Here is a 20,071-nt window from a genome sequence, read left to right on the forward strand (position 1 = left end):
ATCCTTTCTGATCCTTGAACAAACCCATGACATAGGGATTCTGTTGGTCTGTCATATAGCCACAGACACCCAGAGGGGAAGCAGCTTGGAGGGAAGAGGCAAGACCAGACGTTCCCGGTGGGTGCTTCCTCTTTGCCTGGGTGAGGGGCTGGTGAAGGTAGCCTCTGCCACAACCCTTCCTTGGGATTGGTCAGGACCCTCTGCCTCTTTCAGCTGTGCTCTTCTGTGGATTTGGGAGAAACAATCAGTGACAACACCTTCCCCTTCAAGAGCGTTGCAAACAGGTTATGTTCAAGCCATTGTGATCTGAACAATGTTTAAAAATATTTAATTGCCAACCGTATTAGTTTCCTAGAGCTGCCATAACAAAATACCACAGTGTCTGGTTTAGAACAACAGAAATTTATTGTCTCACTGTTCTGGAAGTCATAAATCTGAAATCATGGTGTCAGCAGGGCCATGATCCCTCCAAAGGCACTAGGGAAGTATCTGTGTTCCTTGGTGTTCCTTGCCTTGTACAAGCATTACTACAATCCTGAGTTCATCTTCACATCGCCTGCTCTCTATACATGTCCGTTGCTGTGTCCAAATTTCCCCTTTGTATAAGGACACCAGTCATATTGGATTAGGGCCCACCCTACTGACCTCATTTTAACTTGATTACCTCTGAAAAGACCCTATTCCCAAATAAGGTCACATTCTGAGGTACTGGGGTTAGGACTTCAACTAATCTTTTCTTTTTTGGAGGGAGGGGAGCCCACAACACCAACAGTTAAAAATAGTGGCCATCCTCTCTAGAAGTGCCGTAGTCCTCACCACTTCATATCTGTTCCTTGTGGAGGCCAAGGGTCACCACAAGTACTGCTTTACATTTATAATCTCTGTCTTACAGCTGAAAGAGCATGGTGGGGGCAAGAAACTTAGCTGGCCTAAGTCATTCAGCTGGTGTTGAAACTGATGGAGTCACAGATGGAAGGAACCTGAATCCGAATCAACACTTTAGGGATGACTGCAGACCAGGAACACCTGTTTGAGACTTTACATGAATGAGAAACTCATGAGTTGCCTCTCTTCTAGAGGTTGCTCAGGTCCCCAGCCTCCTTTTTTCCTTAGCCATAAAACACTAGGTGCTGCCACAAACCACTGGCAAGCTTTGGGGATTATGCTTTATGCCCTTTCTGTTACACCACGCTGCTTCTCTAAGCCTCAGTTTCCTGGTCCATAAAATGCATCAAGAACCAAGCTGAGATGGTCTAGATCAGTGGAGCCTTAGGTGCTCTCAGGAGGTGGGATTGGGGTCAGGAGCAGAAGTGGAAGGCAGAGCCCCCTGCCTCTGACAGAACCACGGCAGACCTCATATGAAGGAAGGTTTTCTACTGAAAGTTTGAAAACTGTTGGAAAGCTCAGTTTTTTTTTTTTTTTCATATAACATCACTGTAGAGACTCTCTACTTTTAATAAGTACCCCAGGGTGATTGCTACCAGGAAAGTTTGAGAATCAGTAGACTATTGGAATTCTAAGAGCCCCTGCAGTCTTTAGTCTGTTTTCTCCTAAAACCAAAAACCAAAAACCAAAAAGCATGGGGGTGAGACTGGGAATGAATTCACCAAACTACAAGTGGATCAGAGTTTATTAAGTAGGGAGTGGTGAAGGTGCAGCACAACTAGAAGTATGCAACACTGAAACTGAACCGAACCTGAGATTCCTGAAAAAAATCTGTCGGTTACACAATTGGCCACTTCTGCCCCCACTGATACAGGGGCTTGTCAGGGGACATGAGGGAATAATGCCAGTGGCAGGACCGGTGGTTGCTCCTGGAGCTGGGAACGATCTCCGCGGAGCTTTCAAGGGCAGGCCACCGACTCAGGGTCGAGATTTCATAGTGGATGCAGCCAGACCCATCAAGATGGCTACGACCGTGAAGCCCTGGGCGGCGATTCGGGTGCGCATCATGAGCTGGGAGCGCTGGCTCTGACCCCGGTGGAAGCAGTAGAGGCCGTAGGTAAGGGCGGCCGCTGTGCCCAGGCAGCCTGAAGAGGCGACAAAGCAGGTGGGAAGCACCCTCCCCGCCTTGGGCTCCCGCCCCCAGGGTCAAAATCTCTAAACAGCAGCTGAGGAGACGGGGGTATGGGGTGGAGCTGAGGTGGGAGGGGCTGGCCAAAGCGGGGGTCCTCCGTGTCAGAATCGGCCCCATCTCAGCGCCCCAATCCCGTCCAGCTCCTGCTCCAATCACCGCCCGGCCCCTTCGCTACATCTCTGGTCTACTCTCATTCCAGTCCCCCCTGCGGTCCCCGGTCCTCCCCGATTTCATTCCCCTGTACATCACTGTCTTCTTGGTCTACAGTACCTTTAGCGCCCGCTTGCTTACCTATGGGTACCATTGGGTTCTCGCGGGTCTTGCGAAGAAACTTTTCCTTGAAGCTTTCCGAAGTGCTGTATACACTGGGGCTAAAGCCCTCAATGACTGGGGGCTGCGATGGTTCAAAGGGTGCCTCCGGAGTGACGGGGCCAGGAGACGCCATGTTTTAGGCTACAGCAGTAGAAGAAAACCCGGACGCTAAACCCCGCCTCCTGATGAGGTCATCAAAGAGGGCGGGGGAAAAGGACTATGCTCAGTGTTGTACGCAGGTGTAATCCCTCATGGCACTCTGGGAGTCGTAGTAATCAGTCTGCTGTCGCTGCGTGGAGGACTACATTTCCCCAAAGCCTGCGAAACCACGCGATCACTAGCCGGAAGGAGTCGCTACACGAGGTACTTGGAGTGAGAGGCACCGAGTCTGAGTTACCCGTTCTGGGGTCAGCGCGATGCCTAAAGCCAAGGGGAAGACCCGGAGGCAGAAGTTCGGTTATAATGTTAACCGGAAGCGTCTGAACCGGAATGCTCGACGGAAGGCAGCGCCGCGGATCGAATGGTGAGGGGACCAAGGTTCAGGAGTCAGGGGGCCTCGGGCGGGACAGCCGGCGAGATGATGGTTACGCGATCGCCCTCTCTTTTCCCGTAGCTCCCACATCCGACATGCCTGGGACCAGACCAAATCGGTGCGGCAGAACCTGGCCGATATGGGTTTGGCTATGGACCCCAACAGGGCAGTGCCCCTTCTTAAGAGAAAGGTAGTGACGTGATAGGGTCCCGGCCCTTGCCCTCCATCTCCAGCTCCCCCCCGACCCCCACTCCCGCCATACTTAGCTGGGTTTCAGAACTTAGTCCTGTCTATTATTACCTCCCTCACGCCCTTCCTGGGTTTGCGACTTCCCCACAGCCAACTCGGCCAGGCTGTACTGACTGTGGTTGAGGGTCCCTTCATATTCCCTGCCCCAGCACACATTGGACCTGGGTTGGAACTTCCCTTTTCCTTCTGCACTTACTTTTTTTCCTCTGAAATTAAACTGTTTGGGTCCCTTGGCATCTCAGCCATAGTTTCCAGAATTTATCTTTTTCTGCCCTTAACTTTCCTAATAAGGAGTTTGGAATCTTTACTTACTGTTCCTTACACCTTTCCTCAGTTAGCCAGTCGTCCTTGGTCTGAGGCTTCCCTAGGGGTAGTTTTTCCCAGGGCTAATTTCTCCGGAATAATTATTTTTCTGGACCCGCTCTCAAAAATAGCACCCCTTTTCACTCAGTAACTTCTTTCCTGCTTTATTTTAATTCATTGGCAGTTGTAAATACTTGATGGTATATTATATTTGTATATTTACTTATTGTCTGTGACTCTTTCCACCAACATAATCTCCTGGGGACAAGAATCTGTGTTCCATTCACTACTAAATCCTGTGCTGCTTAGGATGTGACTAGTGCTCAATAAATAGTCAACCTAATGAATGGGCTTGCTGATTGGATTTGTCCCATTGCCTTCAGACATGTTTCTTTTTATCCTTTCATGCCAGAAGAAAATGGTGCTACTGTTTCTTGAACAATTATGAAGCTAATAGCCAAGCACCGTCAGCTTGCTCTTCTGCATAAGAGAAGATGTCTGACAGCTCTTCCTCACTGTAAAGTATAAAGTGCTTTCACGTGCATTGTTTCATTTGCTAACCGCACAGTTAAGTGAGGCAGGCAAGCGGTATTATGCCCATTTTATAGTTAGGCACAGAAAGATGAATTGCTTACTTGAGCCTCTTGGGAACCACGAAGCTTCCAGGGAGGGCATTAGTTCTTTTTGTCATCTATTCTTGCCTTTGTGGAGGGATCCTTGTGGGTAATGCAGTTGTGTTGGGACGGGCAGGAGCCTTTAGAATTTCCCCTCATCCAGGATCTTTTCCTGTGTCTCCTAATCTCATGGTCTGTGTTCTCTGCAGGTAAAGGCCCTGGAAGTGGACGTGGAGGAGGGGCCTAAGGAGCTCATGCGGAAGCCCTATGTGCTCAATGGTGGGTGTGGGCCACATTCCTCTAGGTCACCATCCTGCTCAGTTAGAGCTGGAAAGGACCCTCAGATGTTCTCATTTCACAGATGGAGAAACTGAGGTTCAGAGGAAAAAAGTGAGCTGTTCTAGGGCTCAGCTTGCAGAGTTAGGACTGTGTCTCAGCTGAGACATTTTCAGTCTACTGGCTAAGCTCCAGTGTGTGAAGGGAGGTCAGAGATGTTCAGGGAGGATGTAACTAGTGCCTGAGAGGATAGAAGAGAAAACGGTAAGTCTCAGGCATACATTCAGCTTCTTATGAGATTAAGGATGAACAGATTTTTTTAAAGATTCCACCATGTAATCTTTCCAATGATAAATCCAATTTTATGTATATTAAGGCTATAGAGACTGAATATTAAAACAGAAGAGGGTAAATTCTGCAGGGAAGCAGGAATACTCTGGAATATTCTACCCATCCTTCCTCTTTCCTGTCTGTGGTTTTTAACAGTTCTCCTAAAGTTTAAAGTATCTGAATGACCAGACATTTGATATAGAATTCTGTGAGTTCCTGTGTGTAGTCTATTTTAATGATTCTTGTAAGAGTTACTGACTGCACAGGACTGTATATACAAAATCGTGTGTACTCTCTGTAGTCAAAGCTAATCTTAAAAAGTTTTATTTTTAATTCTTTAATTAAAACAAAATTTAATTGTGGTTAAAAAGCACATAAAATTTACCATCTTAATCATTTTAAAATGTATAGCTCATTAGTGTTATATTCACATCATCTTGCAACAGAACTCCAGAACTTTCATCTTGCACGACTGAAACTCTTTACTCATGAAACAGTAATGCCCTGTTCTCCCCTCCCCGCAACCCATGGCAACCAAGTTAAAGATAATTTTGACTATAAGCAATTTTAGCACCTGACCCTGGATAAGATTTGACTACCTCATTTCCATGAGGTAGCTATTTTTCTCCCTTCATAGATGAGGAGTGGGGGAGTATTTACCTAGCTATTTTAGGTGTGAGGCCATTATTGGAGCTTGGCTTTTCCCCTCACAAAGGAGTAGATACACAAAGGAGTAGAGAGGTGCCTCAGGCCCTAGTTCTTACAGCTGGAGTTCTCATTTATTCACACCTTTCCATTTCACGTATTGTTATTAACTCTTCAAGAGATTCTCAGAGAGTTTTAGAGCAGGAAGGGAGCCCTGTCCTGTGGACAGGCACTGCATCTTCATCTCTGTCCCCAGGACCTGGCATTAAGTAGAGATTTTTAGTTTGGTGCCTTTCTTTCACCCATCTGAGGCCCAAAGAGCGGTGACTTGCCTTTCAGTTCATTGCTATACTGATAGATGCTTGTGCCATAGACAGAGCCTGGGACCTGAGGGGCTAAAAAGAAGTTTCTAGCACTGAATTTGCAGATGGAAAAGCTCATCCGATGGTTGGTGTAGCAACTCTTGTGGCTTGGGATTGACTGAGCAGCTCAACTTGTGCAGGAAGCAAAGCTTCATTCCCTGTCTCTCGGCTTCTCTCAACCCAGACCTGGAGGCAGAAGCCAGCCTTCCAGAAAAGAAAGGAAATACGCTATCTCGGGATCTCATTGACTATGTTTGCTACATGGTGGAGAACCATGGGGAGGACTATAAGGTGAGTGGCTTAGGCCTGGCAGGAGGAACCACTTGGGGCCCTTTGGGAAGGTACCCTGGACCATTCAGGGTCTGATATGCTTGGCTATTGCCTGTTTCCTGAGACTGAATGGAAACAGAGAGGAAAGAGAGACCCTAAGAAATGGATGCCATTGACAGAATGCTTATAATTGGAGAGACTGAGTGGCCTGTGGTTCATATCACACTCATTAATACGTTTTGCTTGCATGGTATTTTTATTAATCAACTTGAACTACAGGTGACCCTTGAACAACTTGAGAGTTAATCTGTCTATATTTACAGTTGGTCCTCCAAGTCTGCGGTTCCTCGCATCTAGGGATTCAACCAACCATGGACCATGTAGTGCTGTAGTATTTACTACTGAAAAATATCCGTGTATAAGTCAACCCATACAGTTCACATCTGTGTTGTTCAAGGGTTACTGTAGTTGCCATTTTAATTATCGGAGGTTTCAAATAAAAGTCCTTATTTTTGGCTTCTCCTAAAAATTGAAAGATCTGGGTACATTGGATCCCCGTGCCCAGGTGGGATCAGTTGGCGATGGATGGAGAATGAGCTACTCAGTTGGTCCCAGTTCCTGCCTAGTCCCTGAGGGCATTTCCCCACATACACTATGGCTTTTAAGGTGAGGAATCTGAACCTCAGGGATGGGAAGTAGCTTGCCCAACTCAGGGCTAGGATTTGAACCTTGCCTGTCCAGCCTTCTTCAAGTGGCCCTTCTCCCTTCTTAGGCTATGGCCCGGGATGAGAAGAATTACTATCAAGATACCCCAAAACAGATTCGGAATAAGATCAACGTCTATAAGCGTTTTTACCCAGCGGAGTGGCAAGCCTTTGTCGATTCGTTGCAAAAGAATAAGATGGAGGTTGAGTGACTGGTTTACACCTGCCCCAGGTTGAGGCTTCCTCCTGGACCAGAGAAGCTGAGCCAGGGTTTAAGGCAAGGAGAGGTGTGCGGCTACAGATGAGTCTAGCCAAACCCCATGGAATCAAAAGGTTACAGCGCACACATACACACACACACACACACACACACACAAAATCTCTCACACTTCCCTGGGGGAGACAATGTCTCCCAGAGGCTTCAATTTATGTTCTTCTGGAGTCTCTGGGAAAAGCCAAAACCTGCTGTTTTCAGAGTGGGTGGTTTGTTTGAATATAGTCTGTGTACAATAAAATACAGTATTTTACTTCTCTGATGGTTTTGTATTTGCCCCTTCCAGCCAAGCCCTGGGGCTGCCCCTGCAAAAACCTACTCAGCCAAGGTAAAGAGGCCATTCAGCCCTTTTTGCTCCATATTCACATGCCTTTCTAGGCACAGCCTCCCTCCTCTTCTCCCCTGTTCTGGTTCCACTGCTCTCTGCCTTGGTTTCCTGCATAGCAATTCCACTAACGCTTCTACAGAAGCCTGCTGGGAACTCTGGGCTGCTTGGGAGGGGCTTCCAGTGCTTGCCTCACCCCAGGCTGGGGGCTGGTGGACCGGTTCTCCATGGCCCTGGTCTGAGGCCAGCTGTGGCTCAAGGGCCAGAGGGTAAGGAGCTGTATAGCTGCTTCCTGGTCTGTCTTCAAGTGACCTGCCTTTGCTACTTGTCTTTCCTGAAGGGAGTCTGAGGCCCCCAAACTTGCTTTCTGAGACCATCTGGGGACTGCTGAATACCACTGTGCTGTGTGCCAAGCACTGGGCTACACACTGCATGGCCATTCCCTGGGGCCAGGCCTGCCTAATTCAGTGGCACAGCTGGTATGTAGCAGGATCACAGACAAAGTGTGGGGTGGGTGCTGGGCATTTTCTTGTCTTGATACGGTTATCCTCAGCTATTAATAATACAGAAAACCTGTTCCTAAGCTTTCTCCTTAAAGCACGTAAAATTTGTCTCTCCTCACTGCTCTTGAAAAGAAGGGCTTGTGTTTTTACATAGAACATTTCACATAAAACCCTGTAAGGTTGTGTGGGATCCTCGTCTTGCAGGTAAAGAAACAGGCTTGAGAGGCGTTAACGTGGGGTTTGAAGTCAAGTCTGCACGATGACTAAGCCTGGACTTTCTCTTGCTGGCCTTCTCTTTGGACCCTGAAGGCAGCCCACCTGTCCCACACCATTAAGGCAGGCTGGAAACTAGACAGAAACCACCCCCATCAGATCCGGCCTGCTAGACTCCAGCAGTGACTGGCCATTGTGAACACCTCAAGCACAGCCTTTATGATTTGAGTCTGCAGCAGAGCTCCTGGGGGCCTTCGTGATTTGGCCTCCTAACTTCTGCCCTTCACAGCATTCCAAATTCAGGCCTTTGACCAGGCTGGGCCCTTAACCTTGTTTCTTCACCCAGTTCAGGTGCCAACTTTAGGAAGTCTTCCATACCACTTTCCTCTGCCCCCGGGCTGGAGTTCCCATGCCCCAGACTTCCTGTAGCAGTGCCTATCACAGTCATAACTACCTTTTAGTCTGGCTGACATTCTCTACCAGACTGGGCTTGAGTGCAGGGACCTTGTCTGGGAATCCCAGAGCCCAGCCCAAGGCAGGTACTGGGGGAATGCTTGTGGAATGGCGCCGCCTGCATTCTGACCTCTGGCATGGAGGCACTCAAAAGATGTTCTCGCTCCCATTTCCACGCCTAGCTCTGGCCCCGACAGCTAGAACTCCTCCCAAGAAAGGGTTTGGGTTCCTCCCCAAAAGTACTGAATTAGGCCAAAGCTGATGTTCCTTAACCCCCCCAACCCCACGTGGACTGAAGAGCCAGGGAACTGGAACTTGCTGATTGACACGTTGTGTCACAGAAAGTGTTCTGGGACCACCCTCCATAGCTGCCCCTCACTGGAACTATAAGCACCAAGCACACGTTCCTCAAAATCAGATTTATGTGAAACCATATCCAACTTTTTTGCGTTTATTGTATACCTTAAACAGCCACCAACACTCCGTTTTATGCAGTTCGTGGGTCCGTGTTCACAGGGCATGGGCTGGGACAGCAAGGCTCCTTTACTTCAGATCTTTGATGGCAATCTTCCCCTTGTCCCTTAATAGGCCCACCTCCTGGAGGCAGCAGGAAAACTTGGAGGTGCCCCTTTTCAGTTACTAGAAAGGACTTAGAGAATGTGGGAGCACACAGCAAAGATGAGAGGCAGACTGCTCAGACTGCCCAGGTCTGAGGTCTGGGGCAGGATGAGGACGACGATGGACACCACAGGCGAGTTTTAGCAGCTGGTTCGAGATGCTGGCAGTTGATACTAAACTAGCATAAGAACAAAATGTTTCTTTCCCAAAGGCAAGTGGAAACATTATTTTGGAGAACCTGGGGTTTCATTCAGACAGACAGGCTAGAGTTGTGAGATTTTTCGTTAGCATTTCTCTGTGGAGGATCGGGAGGCCAGGATGGACCAACTTCACCTCCTCCCCAGTCTTTACAGCTGGATACCAATGTGTCAGTGCAAGCTTGCAACGGGCAGTTCTGGGCGCCAAGAAGTGCCAGAGGAGGCTTCTTAGAATAGGCAGCCAGTCCAAGGTGATGGTCCCAGCAGCCTCAGGATCCCTCTTGCCTAGACCATCCACATGTCCAAGCTCTGGGCCAGGCTGGCGTCTCTTCAGAGGGATAGCAGCAGGTCAGAAGCCATGGTTTCATTTAAATAACTCTTAAGAACAGAAGCCACTAGAGCCAGGGTAAGTGATCCAGGCACAGGTTCAACCAGCAAGTAGGTGCAGAAACTTCCTTCCCATGTGAAGTGGGCACTGTATTGTCTTCATTAGAATATGAGAGCTGCCCAGCCATTCACTCCCTATTTCCAAGCTCAGGTAGAGTCAGGGCAGTAGGGGGAACACAGCATCACCCAGGCTAGTCAGGAACCTCACTTTGAGATGAACAGCTCCAGGTAATGACTGGTTCCCTAAAGCAGTCATCTGGGCTCCAGAACCAAAGTCACATTCAGGAACAACTAGGTAAGAGCACCACAAGGCCAGGCAGTTAGCTGTTCCTAAGAAAGGCCTTTCCCCCACTTTGCCCAATCTGGTCCTGGTAGGAACTGGAGCAGATGAGTACTGTATGCCACCCAGCCAGGCCAGCAGCTCCACACGTGAGGCACAGCCACAGGCCAAAAGAATGTCTATACACGCTGTGCAAGTACCAGGGACCTTCAGTGCTCCTCAGTGGTGTCTTCTGGTGTGCCACTGGGACCTGTCAGTTCTGAGAGTAGTCTTTGAAAGTTACTAAAGTACATATAGTTAAACTCTAGTCAAGTTCACCTCCCCACAGTGGGGACTTTAAAAACCTTACTACATAGTGATACTCATTAGACCAAAGGCAGATCTTAATTAGTAGAAAAGGGTGCCCCCCTCAACAATGCTGGCTCCAAAGGTAACTTTTAAGTACTAGAGGACGAGGTGGAGTTCATAGAACAGAGAAGTAGTCTCTCAACCTTCTAATGGCGAAATGAAAAGTGTCAGCAGAGCTTCAAAGTCTACTCTAAAACCCAAGTCATTCCCGAAATATTTAAAATAAAATCAGTCAAATCACTTCTTAAAGCAGAAAGTTAATCAGAATTTCAAAGAAAGTGATTCTATTCTGAGACATCTACAGCCCACCTTCCTGGCCTGCCCCTTTTGCACCAGTCAAATGAAACAAAGGCACATAATCTCTATTCTCAATTAAAAAGCAAACTGAGTTGGATATCTCCTTGAAAAAAAGGCCCATTTGTGGAGATGACAGTTCAGTGGCCCCTGACAGACAAAAGACTCCTTCTTTTGTCTGCACTAAAGAGAAGTGTCAATCCAGAGACAGTCCTTAAACTGGCTGATCACTGGAAACAGGAGAATAGTGGAATGTGTACTGGAGAGGACAGCAGAAATTCCGTCCAACTTTGCCTTAGCTGGGCAATCAGCAGGTCTAGAAAGGCTGAGTGATGTACCTAAGGCTACCCTGTTGGTTGGTCTGCTGATTCTCATTTCTTTTTATTTGGGTAACTATGATGAAATTGCCTCTCCCAGAATCATGTTACCTACACGGAGTTTGTGTCCCTTTGACTACTGGGTCAAGTGGTGGAGTTCAAGTTCATATGGATCATTGTGAAGTATTATGACATCAATTATAGCCACAGAGGGTCAGGGGAGTGCGAGCTCTGTCTCCACTGACACATGTAGCTTACCACACTGTCATTCATGATTCCAGTTATTTTCCTCAAAGATCCAAATTTTCCATGACAATCATCTGGGGTTTTAATAACAGCACCTAGAAACAGAGCCTAAACTTTGACCTGTTCCTTTTATAAATAAATAAATAAATAAATAAATAAATAAATGCAGTTTGGAGGGCAACGTCCCACTCCACTGACAGTCTTCTTCCCAGGGACACAGGCAGGCTCCTTCCTTCCCCAGACTTATGTAAACATGGGCATTGGCACAGTTAGTGTAAGAGCAGCAGCTTCTGTCTCCAGATTTTGGTGGGGTGGGCGGCTGGGGGAAGCTTTCAGTTTTTCTGATTAGCAGGTGAATACCACTTACTCTGTAGTCAAGAGGCTGATGGGCCAGGCCTCAACCTCGGGGAAGCAGGGAGGTTTCAGAAAGCTCCTTGCTAGGATCTCTAGGTTCGTCCTTGAGCTTCTTATCTTCATGGCTGGGAAATACATCTCCAAGTTAGAAAAAAAACATAGAAATCACTTCTCTTTAAAAAGGATGGCCCTGGGGCCAGAGAGGGAGGGATTGCACAAGGCCATGAGCCAGCTGGGGTTGGAGGATAATGCAGGAGTGGGGGTCTGAGCTCACAGCGTACTGCCCAGAACCTGCCCACATTAGAGGGGTGTGAAGTCACCAGGAGGGAATGGTCTAGACTGGGCATACTTCGGACACCTACAATGGTCCTCAACCACTGGGACCTATAGGGCAGGGAGAACTAACCCTGCTGAGCAGCTCACTGTACAGGTCAGAGGACGAGGCTGCCTTCCCTGGTGAAAGTGGGATTCACTCCCAGCCCAGAATGGGCAAGACACCATTCTCTCCCACCCTCAGCCTCACCCATCTCCCTGCTTCAGCCTCATGGCTAGCTCACCAAGGCTTCCATATGGTTCCTGGCCTTGCCCAGGCCCTGCTCTTGAGAGGGCGAGGAGGGGAGAAGGGAAGTGCTGCCACATAGCCTGTGCCCCAGGCCCCGGCTGGGGATGAAGAAGCAGGAGGAGCAGAACTGGGGTCCCAGGGCTGGCTGGTGAACAGGTGGGTACCAGCCTAGGAGAGAAGCTCCAGGAGCAGTCTCCAGATGTGCACGGTGCCAGGATTTTCAAAGCCGGCTCCTGCAGGGGCAATGCTGGCTGCCAAGAGGAAGACTTCCCGCTGGTTATCGATAGCCTGAAGGCCCAGCTCCTGCTGCAGCTCCACCACACTCATGGCCTCGCTCAGGTCCTGGGATGAAACAGAGATGTCAGGCGGGACTGACAGTGTTTCCCAACAACCCACCCTTGTCATCTATGAAATAAACTGTTCTTCGGCTCCCTGGGGGAACACTGGGGCCTAAGTTCTCTCACGGCCACTTGGTCTAAACTCTCTTCCTCATCTCTGACTTTCTTGGTATCAATCTCTTTCCACCCCGTCATTCTTACCCACAGCAACTGTGCTAAGAAAGAGCACTTCCTCTAAGTCAGGCATTGTGATAGGCACTTAATCTTACTTAATTCTCACAGTCCACACTTAATTGCTGAGGAAATAAGCTCAGGGAGGTGAAGTCATTTAGCCAATGAAACAGTGATAAGTGGCAGAGCCAGGTTTCAAACTCAGGTTGGCTTGATGACCAAGTTTATAACCTTTATAGGAATCCTAGCTCAGTTTCCTAAACTTAATGGTGGAGAGAGAGATCTTACAGTAGGGTCACTTCCAGACCAGGGCCTTACCTTCCCTAGACTTCTAGAAACCCAGTGACATGAAAAAGAAGCCACTACACAACATGGCTGGTGATGGTACATTTTAATTTCAAGCCTAGCCCAAGATTAAAATGATTCTTCTTGGAGCAATTCATAAGAGTGCTGGGACCTCAGGTTCAAAATCACTATAAATTATAGTTTATATACAAGATGATGATGTGATTCACTGTCCAAACTGGGGTACTTCTTTTTATTTTAATTAATTTATTTTAACGTCTTTATTGGAGTCTAATTGCTTTACAATGTTGTGTTAGTTTCTGCTTTATAACAAAGTGAATCAGCTATACATATACATATATCCCCATATCCCCTCCCTCTTGCGTCTCCCTCTCACCCTCCCTATCCCACCCCTCTAGGTGGACACAAAGCACTGAACTGATCTCCCTGTGCAATGCAGCTGCTTCCCACTAGCTATTTTACATTTGACCCCTCTAGGCGGTCACAAAGCACCGAGCACCAAGCTGATCTCCCTGTGCTATGCAGCTGCTTCCCACTAGCTAGCTATTTTACATTTGGTAGTGTATATATGTCACTGCTACTCTCTCACTTTGTCCCAGCTTACCCTTCCCCCTCCCCATGTCAAACTGGGGTACTTCAGAGACTCAAAGTAGGTATTATTAATAGTTATACCAGAGCAACAGGCATAAATGGGGGCTGTCCCAGGCAGACCAGGACATATGGTTACCCTATTTATAAATGACGGTCAAGTATTTCCTGATAGGCAGAGGGAACCTGAGGTCAAAGATGGACAGCCTCTCTCCAAGCCAGGCTGGAAACATGCCCCACAGCTATCAGGACCATGGGCACAGGCCACATGAAATATGACAGGACTCTATACTGTGGCAGAGAATGGCATCTTAAGTGTGTGATGCCGAGAGTTGCTGGGCCAGGAGAGGTAGAGTGAAGAGCAGGAACTTTGAGGAAGATCTAAGCTCAACTCCTGGCTTTGCCACATACCAGCTGTAACTTTGGGCTAACAGCAAGGCCTATAGTGGGGTTTTTGTAAGACTGAAGTGAGGTCACGATTACCAGGTGCTTAGCATGCTGTAAGCACACAATAAATGTTAGTTCTTATTATTTAATCTGTTCAACTTCTTATCACTTCCTAGCTATAGCTCTCTGATCTAGAGTCAGAAATCATATGGACATAGAAGAGTGGAAAAGGTGCAGGTTTTGGAGTTAAGACATTCCAATTTTACTATTTTCAAGGTGTACAAAATTTCTCTGAGCTTCAGATTCCCCATCTGTAAAATGGAAAGAGTATCCCATATCTTGTAGGGTGAACAGAAGCATAATATGAAATGTTATTTGAAACCACACCTGGGAAATAGTGGACACTTAATAATAATTTTTCTCATTTCTCTAGGATGACAAATGACAGGCAAAGAGGAAGGCAGAGAGAGGATGAGGATTAGGAATGAGAAAAGAGTACAGGTAGCAGAGGTGGGGGACAGTTTCTCAGCTAAGCGTTGCAGGTCATGGGCCTGGGCCCGAATACCTCTCCAGTGCTCCCTGTCCCTGCCCAGGCATCTGTGGATCAAGCCCGCCTGGCCTGAGCCAGCCTCCCATGGCCCTCACCTGCTTGTTGGCCACGATGACGACAGGCAGGTCAGGGTCCTTGTCCAGTAGCTTGTGCAGCTCCTGTCGGGCCCAGGGCAACCGCAGCCGGTCAGCCGAGTCCACCATGAACACCAGCACGTCTACTTCATTCACAAACTCCTTCCAGTAGAAACGCAGATTCTGGCTGCCACCGACTGAGGAGAGGCCAGGGGCCAGCTCAGAGCCTCCCTGGGCCCTGGCTCTCTACATATAGCCTGACCCCACCCCACTTCCTGCCTTCCAAGGCTCCACTGGCCAGGAGCAAGGGTAAGTCCACAGGTTCCAGAGCCAATCAGACCTGGGTTTAGCTCCAGCTCTGACAGCTAGGTCGCCCTGCGCAGGTCGCTACCTCCGAGCATCAGTCTCCTCCTCACTGAACTTACCTAACAGGTTGCAGCAAGACCCAAAGGTACCACATGCAATGCACCTTTCACAGGACTGGTGTATACTATATGCTCAATAAATAGTACTCTGGTTCTTTCTCCTGGGCTGCCTTGCCTCCTCCCAAATCCTAGCTTCCTCCTGGGTCAGTGGCAGCTGTGGTCAGCAGCCAGGGCTCCCTGCCCTGCCTGTGCACAGCCATTCTCCATTCGGCTTCTCTTGTTCAGTCTAGTCGCCCCATTTTCTTTCCTTGGAAACACCATACTCAATAGTGTCACCAAGTGGCTGCCCAAGTAGCACCCCCAACCTGGGTTATTCCTGTTCCCCTCTGTCCCTCTGCAAAGTCCCCACTGGTCATCCTGCATCCTAGTGTTTCTGGTTATACTTCTGACACTTGTGGGCTCTAAGCTCTTTGAGAGTTAGAGCTATTTATCTCTGGATCCCCCCAAAGCCCTCAGCACAATGCCTGGCACATAGCAGGCACTCAACAAGTATATACTGAGTGCTTACTAGGTGCCAAGCACTGATCTGGGTGCTGGAGATACAGAGGTGAGCAAGGCAGGCAGGGGCCCTGCTCTCAAGGAGCTCCCTCCGTAACCAGAAACAACACAGCAGTAACACATAAACACATTCCACAAAGGAAGGAAGTAAAACAGAAAAAGTGAAAGGGGTGGGGTGAGGTGGTTGTATGTGCTGGTGGCTTTGGACTGGTTGGTCTGGGAAGGTGGTCTAAGGAGGCAGCATGTGAGCTGAGTCTGGGATGACGAGAAGGAGCTAGTCATGAGATGAGGCAGAGAGAAGCAGAGCAAGATCCATGTGTTCGAGAAACAGAAGGCTGAGGCGCCGCCAGAAGGGGAGAGGAGGAAGCCATGACCAGCAAGGCTGCCCAGGGATGGACCACACAGGGCCTGTAAAGCCACAGTGAGTCTGTGGGGAGCCCCTTAAGCATTTTAAGCAAGAATGACATGATCTGATACGGGTTTCTGAAAGATACCTACGGCCAACATTGAGGACAGAAGTGGAAGCAGGAAGACCAGCAAGGAGACTGTTGTAGTCCTGACAGGTGACCACGGCTTGGACCAATTAGGCAGAGATGGAGGTGGGGAGAAGTGAACAGATGCAGACTCGACTGGAGGATAAAGCTGACAGAACTAGCTAATAAAATGGATATAGGAGGTGTGGGGAAGGCAAAAGTCGTCAAAAATGCACAAAGTGCTCACTCTCAGCTGGGCTGCAGGCCAGGCACTGTAGGAGACCACAGTGAAGTGTGTGCTGTGGGAGGGGAAAGCCCCAGGACTTGAATGGGAGATCTGGGTTTGAATCCAGGTTGGGTGACCTTACTGAGCCTGGGATGTTAACAGGGCAGACCCCTGGGTAACATGAAAACATCAAACCCCTTCTTCCAAGGTGAAGGGAGGGGGATACTGTCTCTGCCAGACAGAGTGGGCCTTAAGTGCAGAACCCCCACTTGAATTTTCTGTGTCCCTGGCACAAGAGATGGAGACAGGGAAAGCTTGTTGAAAGGACTAAATCTCAGGTGAATGTCAGCGTTTGCTACAGTCAGGGAGAAAAGATGTAGCCAGGGCAGGCTAGCAGGCAAGGCCCTGAGACCAGAGGAACTGGACCCATTCAGGCCAAAAGCCAGGTCCTCAGAGTCCGATCCCACCACTTTAGGACCTAACTAAACCCACCTAATCTTTATGGTCTGAGTCCTTTGGCTGGCAGGAAGGCTACCCGTCCATCCCCACTGAGTCTGTGGCTGAACACAGGTGGTTAAGTACTGCTGCGCTCTCAATACCCTCTCTCCCATCCTCTCCTGGGATCCCAAGAGGCCTAACACTGAGGGCAGGAGGATGCTCAGACCCTCTCTGATCACTCACTCAACAAGCTCTCCCAGGTACCTGATTGGGGCTGGGCCCTAGAGGTCAGAGCTGGATCGGATTTATCGGTGCCCCAGATGCCTAGTCAGGGACACAGGGTGGTATGTGGCAAACACTGCAGCAGGAGGAGCTCTTAATCTAGCCTATAGGGGTCAGAGAAGGCTTCAGAGGGATATCATGTTTGACTTAAATCTTGAAGGATGAACAGCAGTTTAACAAGGGAAGAAGGGCTTTCCGGACTGGGGGAACAGTGTGCATGCAAAGCACAGAAGATTAGAAAGAAAACAGCAAGCACCCTTCAGAAACAAGCACTGCGAATGGTGCTTAACATCGAGAGTCCAGAGCCAGATAGTCTGCATTAGCTGACCGGCAAGCTGCGTGCGCTTGGATAAATTATTTTACTGGGCCTCGATAAATAAAAAAAAAATTATTTTTCTGGGCCTCCTTTCCTCACATATAATGAAGGTGGTAACTGTTTCCGGTTTTATGGAGTTGTTGGGAGGATTTATAAAGTGATGTCTGTCAAGGGCTTGGCATACTGGAAACTTTAGCTGTTAGTATCTCAGTGTTAGGCATGTGGGCTGCAGTAAGGGTGAGGGACAGGGGTCGACCAAGCCAGAGTACAGAGCTTGGACTATATCCTGTGTCGCAGGGAGGCGTGGGAAGGACTTTCTACAGGGGCGTGTCCTGATTAGATAAAAAGCCACAGCTTGGGTCCAGCTGAGATGATGGGGAGACAGCGGGAGACACGGGGGGAGGGTCTGCTCACTCTCCAGCAGGTCCACCTCGAAGTTCTTGGTGGGCAGCCGCACGGAGTTGAAGCCCCAGGTGGGGATGTGGCCTTCCAGCGGTGGCTTCCCGGCCAGCACGCGCAGGAACGTGCTCTTCCCAGAGCCATCCAGCCCCAGCACCAGCACCTCGCGCTGCTCCAACTCCTCCAACGCCGGCTCCTCGTCCGCCTCGTCCTCGGGCTGTGGGGTACGGGTCAGGCTGCGGTTGGCACCCTCCCGCCTGACCCTTCCCCATAGAAGACCGAAGGCCCAAAGCGCCCATCCCCGCCCTGCCACCGTTAAAGGGGCAGCCAGACCCGCTCTGCTGCAAAGGGACTAGCGGGGCCTATGGAGTCCTCAGTCTCAAGACCCGTTCTTCAGGTTTTTCCTGAGTGACCTCGGGCAAATTCCTACCCCTCGCGGAGCGTCAGCCTCCTCAGACTGACAATCCCCACATTCCACAGCGAAAGGAACAACCGAGTCGGGGTAAGGCGCAAATGAACCGCGCGGGCCGGGTGAGGGGGCGGAGGACCTCTCCCGGCATCCCCCGGCCCGCGCGCACTGCGCAGGCGCCGGGCGGGCGCGGGCTGGGCCCGGCGCGGGCCCGCCAGGCTACGGCTGCCCAGAGGAAGCCCTAGGCCTACGGCGGCGCAGCATAGCACACTCCCCCAAACGCCCACCCGTTCCTCGGTTCCGGGACTCCCGGCCGCCCGACGCGCGTCCACCCGCGCGAGGCCTGCGGCGTCAAGCTCCCGCCCCGCAAGGCGGCGGTCACACCCCTCTGCTGAGCACGCGGAGGCGCAGATCCCCTCCAGGTACTCACGTCCCATTCGTCCCACTCCGGAAGGCGGGCAGGCTCCGTGCCCCACCAGGCTTCGCCTCCGTCCCAGCGCCGCTCCCGTCCGCGGCCGAAGTAGGTCTTCCAGAGGATGAAGATCACCGAACCAAGCACGGCCGCCGCGCCACCCAGCGCCAGCACCAACGGGCTTAGCGGCCGCGGCGCCATCGGGCCGGGCGAGGGGCGCGGGTACCGGCTGCACAGGCCGAACCAGCCGGCCTGCCGAAGATGGCCCCGCTGCGAACTGCCTCGGCCGCGCCCACCCACCCAACCGAGACCCGCACTACAAGCCCCACAATGCACCGCCGCTGTCGCGACAGGCCGCCCGCGCCCTGGCGGCTGGAGTGGGGGCGCTGGCCGGAGCGCGGGGACCTTCTGCCCACTCTGCAAGGTGCGATGTGGAGCGAGAGGCTGTGCCTGGGCAGGACAAGAGGCGGTGATACTGGCATCTACCGAGCACTTGCTGTGTGCCAAGGGGTTAGCTCACAGCTGTTCTAGGTTACCCCTTAAAACAGTGCCTCTTAGAAGGGAAAACCGAGGCCCAAGCCACACCGTAGTGCTTTGGTGAAGCCTGCATTCAAACCCAGGCGATCTGTTTCCTGCATCCCTCAAGATCTCGGAAAGGAATTCTATGGGATGGCAGGTTATGGAGTGCAGAAACAGGACTGGAACCCAGGTCCATGACTTTGTACGCTCTACCCTGCCTTGGCTGCTGCCTGGTTCCCAGGGGTTCTGCTCTCTTGTGGTCTCTTGGCATCCTGATGAAGCAGGCAGGTCCAGGAGTCTGTTTAGACCTGACCACTTTGTCCTCCGTGACCCCAGTGACTGCCAAAGTTTCCAGATGTAACACAAGGAGGAAAAGCAGGAGAAACGGGCCTGGGTACTTAAGAGGAGGACCCTGTGAAGAGAATGGGTATATTTTTACTGTAAACCACCTCAAGCCATCTTATACAACAGGGAGGACTCTGGGCTTTTTTCTAGTCATCCCCCGGTATGCTCAGATCTCTCCTGTTTCCTCTGCCTCTGGTTGCTACCTCTCCTTTCCATTTTAGCCCTGCATTGCCTATTCTTTGACCCACCCACCCAGAGAAGCTGTTCTCACCAGGGTCTCTAACAAACCCCTTGTTGGTAAATCCCTTGGTGGCATCTTAGTTCTTATCTTGCTTGACCTCCTGGCACCATTTAACACCGTTAAATCTTTTTTTTTTTTTTTTTCAGTACGCGGACCTCTCACTGTTGTGGCCTCTCCCGTTGCGGAGCACAGCCTCCGGACGCGCAGGCTCAGCCGCCATGGCTCACGGGCCCAGCCGCTCCGCGGCATGTGGGATCTTCCCGGATCGGGGCGCGAACCCGTGTCCCCTGCATCGCCAGGCAGACTCTCAACCACTGCGCCAGCAGAGAAGTCTTTTTTTTTTTTTTTTTTTTTTTTTTTTAATTTTATTTTTGGCTGCATTGGGTCTTTGTTGCTGTGCATGGGCTTTCTCTAGTTGCGGCGAGTGGGGGCTACTCTTCTTTGCAGTGCGCGGGCTTCTCGTTACAGTGGCTTCTCTTGCTGCAGAGCACAGGCTCTCGGCGCGCAGGCTCAGTAGTTGTGGTGCACGGGCTTAGTTGCTCCGCGGCATGTGGGATCTTCTCGGACCAGGGCTCGAACCCATATCCCCTGCATTGGCAGGCGGATTCTTAACCACTGCACCACCAGGG

At 50.3% G+C, this 20,071-nt stretch overlaps 3 protein-coding genes across 4 annotated transcripts; 1 reads left to right on the forward strand and 2 right to left on the reverse strand.

Moving 5' to 3' along the window:
* Positions 1 to 1,612: 1,612 nt before the first annotated feature.
* Positions 1,613 to 2,563, reverse strand: HIGD2A (HIG1 hypoxia inducible domain family member 2A). Its single transcript, XM_060008349.1, has 2 exons — positions 2,369 to 2,563; positions 1,613 to 2,030 (listed from the first exon to the last, which is right to left on the reverse strand). The coding sequence occupies exons 1-2, from the start codon at positions 2,520 to 2,522 to the stop codon at positions 1,864 to 1,866; spliced, it is 321 nt and encodes a 106-aa protein (XP_059864332.1). The 5' UTR covers positions 2,523 to 2,563; the 3' UTR covers positions 1,613 to 1,863.
* Positions 2,564 to 2,712: 149 nt separating this feature from the next.
* Positions 2,713 to 7,151, forward strand: NOP16 (NOP16 nucleolar protein). The gene is made up of 5 exons (XM_060008348.1): positions 2,713 to 2,912; positions 3,003 to 3,111; positions 4,297 to 4,366; positions 5,885 to 5,991; positions 6,743 to 7,151. The coding sequence occupies exons 1-5, from the start codon at positions 2,806 to 2,808 to the stop codon at positions 6,884 to 6,886; spliced, it is 537 nt and encodes a 178-aa protein (XP_059864331.1). The 5' UTR covers positions 2,713 to 2,805; the 3' UTR covers positions 6,887 to 7,151.
* Positions 7,152 to 8,862: 1,711 nt separating this feature from the next.
* On the reverse strand, positions 8,863 to 19,416 carry ARL10 (ARF like GTPase 10). 2 transcript variants are annotated; one of them, XR_009518909.1, is made up of 6 exons: positions 18,356 to 19,416; positions 17,532 to 17,733; positions 14,481 to 14,656; positions 12,210 to 12,387; positions 11,497 to 11,608; positions 8,863 to 10,206 (listed from the first exon to the last, which is right to left on the reverse strand). XR_009518909.1 is itself a non-coding variant. In XM_060008350.1 (5 exons), exons 1-4 carry the CDS (start codon positions 18,536 to 18,538, stop codon positions 12,214 to 12,216), a joined length of 735 nt encoding a protein of 244 aa, XP_059864333.1. In that variant the 5' UTR covers positions 18,539 to 19,416; the 3' UTR covers positions 8,863 to 11,608; positions 12,210 to 12,213. The 2 variants fall into 2 exon arrangements, 1 of the variants encoding a protein (XP_059864333.1); XM_060008350.1 differs by having other exon boundaries at positions 8,863 to 11,608.
* Between the last annotated feature and the right edge of the window lie 655 nt (positions 19,417 to 20,071).

The sequence above is a fragment of the Delphinus delphis genome, chromosome 3 (genome assembly GCF_949987515.2).
Source record: "Delphinus delphis chromosome 3, mDelDel1.2, whole genome shotgun sequence".
NCBI lineage: Eukaryota > Metazoa > Chordata > Mammalia > Artiodactyla > Delphinidae > Delphinus > Delphinus delphis.